At 36.4% G+C, this 7,500-nt stretch overlaps 1 protein-coding gene across 3 annotated transcripts in view; it reads left to right on the forward strand.

Annotated features, from left to right (window-relative positions):
- LOC113802613 (ketosamine-3-kinase) overlaps nucleotides 1-7,500 on the forward strand; it is a 24,291-nt gene that overhangs the window by 15,427 nt on the left and 1,364 nt on the right. The window contains exons 6-10 of one of the 3 annotated variants that reach the window (XR_011399546.1): nucleotides 3,097-3,238; nucleotides 3,387-3,561; nucleotides 4,722-4,832; nucleotides 5,078-5,139; nucleotides 5,252-7,500. The exon at nucleotides 5,252-7,500 is cut by the window's right edge and continues 1,364 nt beyond it. Coding sequence is in view for 1 of the 3 variants with exons in the window: in XM_070138529.1 (XP_069994630.1) it covers nucleotides 3,097-3,238; nucleotides 3,387-3,561; nucleotides 4,722-4,785 (381 nt within the window). In the remaining 2 variants the exon portion in view is untranslated. Of the gene's footprint in view, nucleotides 1-3,096; nucleotides 3,239-3,386; nucleotides 3,562-4,721; nucleotides 4,833-5,077 lie in introns of all 3 variants that reach the window. The other 2 variants (XR_011399547.1, XM_070138529.1) reach the window with 2 other exon arrangements.

Here is a 7,500-nt window from a genome sequence, read left to right on the forward strand (position 1 = left end):
ATATAGATGGCTCCACAAATGCTGTTGCCAATGATCCAATTACGTGAACTACCTGTCTCACCTGCTTACCCTTTTCCTTAATTTTCAATAATATTTTCTAATATATGATACTGCTGTTAGTAATGTCAGTAACAATATAGTAATTACAATGTTTATAACAAAAATAACAGTGTCAATATTGATAGCATTAGTAAAAAAATAACACTTTTTCCACTTTTTCAAGGAAAAGTGAGGTCGCAAGATCTACTAATTGACTCCTTTGTGGCTAAGCATTTGCAGAGCCATCTATGTGCAGAAACATTTAACCAAGCATTGCCAAAGGGAATGAACCATTTTCCCATTGCCACTGGGGTTAAGATTTTTTACTCATTAGGGGCATTAAGGTTTGCCCCTTCATGAACTAGCATATCTAAATTTGATTTTGTTGTTTTCCTGACTCTTTCCTCTCCTTTAACCATAGCTCTGACCACTGATACCAATAATCCCTCCTCGATGTTTACTGACAACTCTATCCATTCCAGATCACCCACCCAGTTTGTTACTCAATACTTAGAATGTACCCCTTCCTCTTTCTCAACATTCTCCACTCCATCTCCTACTGTAGTCTTCTTCATTGTCTACCCTTGCCCCCCTATTTCTACTCTTCATCCCTATTATCCTCCTCCCCACAGTATTACTTCACTCCACACCACCCCATTTTACTCTTACACTCATTCCTCTACTGCTTCCACTACTGCAAACTTTTTGACTACCCTCTTTGGCACAGGCAAGTTGGATTGATTCTTTGTGATCCCCCTATAGCCCCTTACTCTGGTAATTACCTTCTCTTCCAACAATATCTCCGAAAACAAGTAGGCAAAGTTTCCTTTTGCAGTTGTTCTGATTGTTCAAGCCTTGTCAGTTACATTTGTGTCCCAAGCTCATGCACTCTCTACCCTGACAGACCTCACTGGCAAACCTATTCCTGCCAAACCTCACTCCTCTCTTTATGCTTGTACTGGAACTGTTTCCATCTCCTTGACTGATTGTCCTTCTTAAGACAAGAACTAGTCAGACTGTCAAAATGACCTACTTGTTTGCCTTGTTGATTATGATGCAGTGGCAGTACATTCCTACACTATTACTCCCAGTAGCCAGAATAAATCTTACACCAATATTGCCAAGATTAGCTTCTGTAGATATGATCTCCCCCATGAAGTTTATATTGGTGGAGTGTCCTGCCCTGTCTTACCATATCAATCCCTTCCCTGTCAATGTCAAAAATGTTGGTGTTTTAGCCACCCAGCTATACACTGTCACTCCACAGCCTGCTGCCTTGCACGTGCCCAACCTGGTCATGCCCGTTCAAATTACTTTGCATAGTCATGTATGTGTGCCAATATTGGTGGCTCCCATAATGTATTTTATAAGAGCTGCCCTGCCTATAAGCTCAAATGTGAGGTAGCAGTTCTCAGATTCATGCTAGGCCTCACTCTATGTGAGGCTAGACAGGAAGCATGGTGACAAGGTTTTTCTCTCTACCTATTCCAAAAGTGTCCTTCATTCTGCTCCCCTCCCATCTTCTCAAAATGTCTCAACATCTCCCCAGTATCATCTCCCCCTACCCTGAACCATCCTACCTTTCTCCATCAGTCATATTCCTTTTCCAGATACTCCAATCTTTACCACTTCCCCAATGCCTACCTTTCCTCCTTCTCACTTTACCTGTTGCACCAGGCAACCAAAACATTCTATTCCAACTACCACATCCTCTCCTATGCCATCCTCTTCCTCGAACATCTATACCCCCTTCTCCTCTCCATAAAAGAACTTTTGTTTCTCAGAACTTCCCACCCCCCTTTCTTCCAGAAACCTTTGAATACATCCAAAATTTCATAGACGGCCTAAGAGAATGCTCTGTTCCTTCATCCACCCTCCTATCCCATTGCCTCTACATTCAAAGTATTTGCCAATATTCATCCTCCTCCTCCTCAAGTTCCCCCTATCCTTCTTCCGCCCACTCTTTCCCAACACACCCTATCCTTTCCATCTCCATATGCACCATTTCCTCTTTGTTCCCCATTATCTTTAGTGCTCCCACCTTAATGTTCACATGAAACCCCTCTATCACAACAGTGACCTTCTGTGGACCCTTTCCAACCTGACAATCTTCCTGATACTTCATCATCTTCCCTAGTTCCATTATCTCATTCCCTGGATTTTCCTCCTCCTACTTCTCCAACAGCCATCTCTACCCATATCCATTGATTGTATCATAATGGCTCTTATGCCAGTTTTTCTTAAACATTGATTTTATTCCTTCCCCAACCATAGGTACACTCCATATCATCCAGTTGCCCTATGCTCTTAACCCTTTATTTCTTTTACCTATCTCCGCTTTACTTCATTTGCTCTTTGTCTTTATCCTTTTCACTACCATACTATTCTATAATGCTATATAAACTTTGACATCTAACACATTTCATCCTAATTGTTGACTCAGTTTCACCCTTTTCACCACAATACTTAACCATAGTAGTATATAACCTTTGACATTGTGCAAATTTATTTGTTCCAACCATTAACCATTAACCACTCATGACATTTTTGATATGCTGTGATGTATTGATGACATAGCAAGTAATCTATAGCATTGCTAGGGGTAATTTTGCAGATTACAGGTGTTCAAACATTTTCTCCCATTGTACATCCAAGTAAGAATATTAACTAACTTATATTTAATTTGTATTTCATATTTTAATATTAGAAGAGATATTATCAAATAAACTTTGATTTTGTGATTTACACTCAGGGTTTAATTGTCCCGTCACTAGATTTTTTATTCTCTCAATCCAATAAAGAAAATTGTAATGATACAGACAACCAATATCAGCATGAGAATTAACCTGGCAGCACATTTTGGTAATCAAGAGTTGGAAACTCTGACACCCCTGTATATAATTATTATTTTCATTTTTTATAGTATTTGAAGAATCTAGGAAAAGGAAAACATTTGAACTTCATCCTGAAACTGGATACAAGTTGACATTTTTTAGCAATATTGTAAAATGGCAAATAATTCTTTTACAAGGCAATGTCTTCATAATTAATTTACAGTTTGGCAATCGGGAGGTAAGAGAGCTCTGGTCATTTTTACAACTGAAACTTCCACAGTTTTTCAAGGATGCAGAAGTAAAACCATCTTTACTCCATGGTGACTTTTGGAGTGGAAATGTGGCTGAGATTACTGATTGTCCAGGTGGTTAGAAAACACATTTTTATTGACTATTGATGCTCTTTCATACACTGTTTTTTAAAACTCAGACAGTACCAGTGCTTCACAAATTGAATATATGTGCAACGCAATTGTTGTTTTGATAGAATTTTAATAAGATTTTTTTTTTCAGTTATATTTGATCCTGCTGCATTCTATGGCCATTTCGAATTTGATTTATCAATTGCAAAGTTGCATGGAGGTTTTGATAAACAATTCTGGGAAAGTTACTACAATGTACTTCCGAGAGCTAAAGGATGGAATAAGAGATACAAGGTGTACAAGCTCTTTGGTCTATTACTTGAATGGCAAGTGCTTTACTGTAAAGACCTATTCACTGCAAGTTCTTTGTATGAATGATGGCAATAATTAGTGTTTGTTTGATATCTCATGATCACATTGTATCTTGTGTAGACATACAAACTGTTAAAGATTGATTTCTTCAGTTTTGGTATTTCTTAGTTTAATAGAAGAACAATGCAGTTTTTTAGGGGGACAGGGGAGGGGGGTGATGCATATTTCTACCAAAAATGCATTTGTAATGAAAAACATTGCACAAACTTTTGACATGCTCTCTTAATTCTTTTCTGCAAGATCTTTGGCTGTAGTTCAAGATTTACAGTACTGCCTAAACTACATACTTCATTTCCTTAAAAGGTAGAAAAGCATAAATACTTTTGATGTAGACTATGTAACTAAAATCAACAGCATTTTACTCAGAGTTACAAAATAGTGCTTTTTCAGTTTTATATGATCATTACATAATTTTTTCTTCATTTCTGTACAGTCATGTTTTGAATACTTACCTCCATTTTCTTCTTATATCACAATTAATTTACACAAGGAACATCTGTATGTTTGGGATTGTCTTGCATGGAGTACATTGAACACTTCTTTTGAGGTTAAGGTCTTGATTTCCAATCTTCACTTAGTAATGTCATACTGCATGATGTAATAGATTCCATATATGTATTTTTCATATACAGAATATGAACTGCGATTATTATGATTTTTTTTTATAAGAAAGTGTTTTTTTCCTTTTAAAATCATCAAAAGGAAACAGCTTCCAAGAATGAATTTTAAATGTCAACTTCAGAAGGGCATAAAAAGAACAAGTAGTAGAAAGTAGTTAGCCAGATGATAGTGGAAATGGTTTTGAGATTGTAAAGGAAATCTGAAAAGTTGCATGTTTTGGTAAATAGCTGTGATAAAAAAACTAGAGAAATGCTACTGAATTATGGAAATATTTATTTATGTTTTGATCATATAGGATTACTATCAGTTTTCTTATATGTTTCGGATCTCCTGTTGTTTTATCTCTATAATTTGCCATCAGTCTAGACATAAGAGTCACTGAAAGTCTTAAGTGAAGATGTCATTGGTAATGATATTGTTATAACTGTCGTTTTAGAAATAATCATTAACATTCATCTGATATATGTTTTTTCAACTGCTTTTCATTTTTCAGGAATCATTTTGGGAATGAAAATCGATCTGCAACAGTCCACCTGATGAGGGCCTTGTGTTGGTAGTATTCATACTTCTTAAGATGATCCATGATGAAGAATTGATTTTTCGTGTAAGGGTACTCATAGTGTTTTGCAAATTATTTACTTATAAAAGACGTTGTTCACTCATAGCATGCTCATATGTTACTAGTTTACTAGTCTATAGACAGTTAAAACTATGATTTGAGTAAGAGGAGATTGAAGGATTATTTTTAAATTGCTCATCTTTACAAAAAAAAAAATATATAGATTAAATAAATTTACTGAGAAAATTATTTAATTAGTTGCTGAGTAATAAATTAGCATTTTTTTCTAGGACCTGAAAGAGGGCCGGGCTCAGTGCATCATTTCATCTGGTCTTCTGTGGACATAGCCAAGGTAAGGCAAGAAGAATTTTAGCACACCTATGCAAGGTTATTAAAGAAGGATTCTTCAGAGTCATAGCCAGTTCAGGATGTATGTCTCAACACCTCCCTTACTTTGTTTCCAGATGATTTCCATCATCCAGGTATGTTTTACACTTCCTGCTGTATTTCCACCACCTTTAGTAGCATGGCAATATTATGGAAAAGGAATGAGCCCTGGTGACAAACTAAAGTACTGGTACTGGTGATGCTGATGTGATCACAATATATACATGTATAGAAGCAAACATCAGCTCTTAAACTTAATTGGCTAACAATTGAAACTAGTATGATTGTATATGATGAATATACAATATTAATCTATGTAAAAATTGATGATAAATACAAGATTTTCTGTAGCAGTATATTCTGCTTTTTGTTTGTCTGTAATTAAATTTCATTAATTCTAAAAGTTGTTGGAGGTGTAGCACTTGGGGGGGAGGCGGACCTTGTGGGGAGCAAACTATGTCTTGGGAGGCAATGTCTTCCCTCTCCTGTTGATGCCCATGGATCACAGTCTTAACTACCAAGAGAGTTTTCTGGATGACATGACTGCCCTTCACATATCCACTTTTGCAAGGACAAAAATTCAGGGGGTAGATGCCTGCTCTGGTCAGCCTCCCTTGTCATACAACTAAGCTTTGAATAATAGTATCTTCCATGACCTGACAATGAGGTTCAAGAGGCTCCAGATTGATCTAACTGCATTCTCAGTCGATACCACACTCAAGAGATTTTTGTCTAAGTAGAAGATTGCACCAGAAGAATGTAAATATACAGGTGGCTGTACATTTACCTGTTTCCTTTTCCCCTGACTTTCATTGTGCTCTGGGTCATCAATCACCCTAGACAATTTAATGGATATGTTGTAATAGCTCCACTGTAGGTGATGCAGTCTTGGATACATGCCTACGTCTTCTGGTGCTCTTACTCTTTTTCTCAGGTGAAGAATGCCGTTTTGGAAGCCTCTATGGATTGCTTCAAGACATCCTTGAGGTTACACACTTGGAGCTTCTCTCCAGCTTTTACTGGTGTTCACTTTTCCCTCCTATTGTCTGTGTTCATAACATTAGTCTGATGTTGGAAGACCTTTCTCTCAATTTGCTATATCATATGACAGTTCTCAGGGTGAGACACCTCTCCTTCATGGTCATTGCACAAGGGCTTTAGTTTCCTCTTTTCATGTTATGCCACTGAACCAGCTTATATGGACTCTCTGTACAGGGCTGTTTTTCACATGACTTGCTGTTTTTCTTCTGATTCTTTGTATCCTTAAGTCTTCAGAGGCTTGGGTGTCTGCCAAGTATTCAGACCTGTAGTAGTTGATGCTAGGTCTGACAAGCATATTTTTTGAGCATACTCCACTTTTCTATGGGTATGATCCAATGCACAGCATCACTCAAATACCACTCATTAGGTGTGGAGCTATCCTTCCACAACTTCTTTTCCTTGAACATTTGATCTTCAGAGAATCCATGACTCAGGGCGTTGGTCTCCATGCTACTCTGTTTTGAACTGAAGTTGAGCTTTGTCCAAGAAAGCTGCTTCCTTGATTTTCCTTCTTTCATGTAGTTTCTACAACTTTTTGTTTCTTACTGGTTCAACATTCTGACTAGTTTTATATCATATGACAGCTGAGCTGACAGGAAGAGGAGTAGTTGGTGTTTGAGGAGTTGCCAGGTTGTATTCCTTGGCTATTGGATAAATGTGCTACTGATATGGTTACAGGAAGTCAACTCAATTGAGATTTTTAGTCAGGCTTGTCCTTGATCATATAACCTTTACACCATGTATTTGAAAAGTAATAGTTGTCACATTCAAAATGTTTTTTTGTTTTTTTTTACTGAGATTATCATGGCAAGAATGTACAGGAATGAATGAATATATGATGTAAATTCAGATAGTTTGGAAGTTTTAGTTATTGAAATACTATTATATATTATTCAGTTTTATCCCATAGTAAACTTTGTGATAAACTTCTCAACAGTGACTAATAGAATCACTGTTGAGAAGTATTACATTAGATTACTGGTCTTTCTATACAGTTATTATTATAATTGTTAGTAGTAGTAGTAGTAGTATAGTAGTAGTAATATAGTAGTCATAGTAGTAGAAGTAGTAATAGTAGTAGTTGTAGTATTTTACTAAAAACTTCATATTTTGTTTCATCTTTGCTTTCCTTATTAGCTTAACTTTTGTATGAAATACCTGTATGGATTTCTCATAGTCCATTTTCTAGATTTGTTTTCACTGTCAAAAAGGAATATTGATTATATTTTGTCAAATATTTTAAGAAAATTTTGATGTGACAGTATTTTTAAAAAATGCCCGTAAT

Source organism: Penaeus vannamei, chromosome 24, assembly GCF_042767895.1.
Source record: "Penaeus vannamei isolate JL-2024 chromosome 24, ASM4276789v1, whole genome shotgun sequence".
NCBI lineage: Eukaryota > Metazoa > Arthropoda > Malacostraca > Decapoda > Penaeidae > Penaeus > Penaeus vannamei.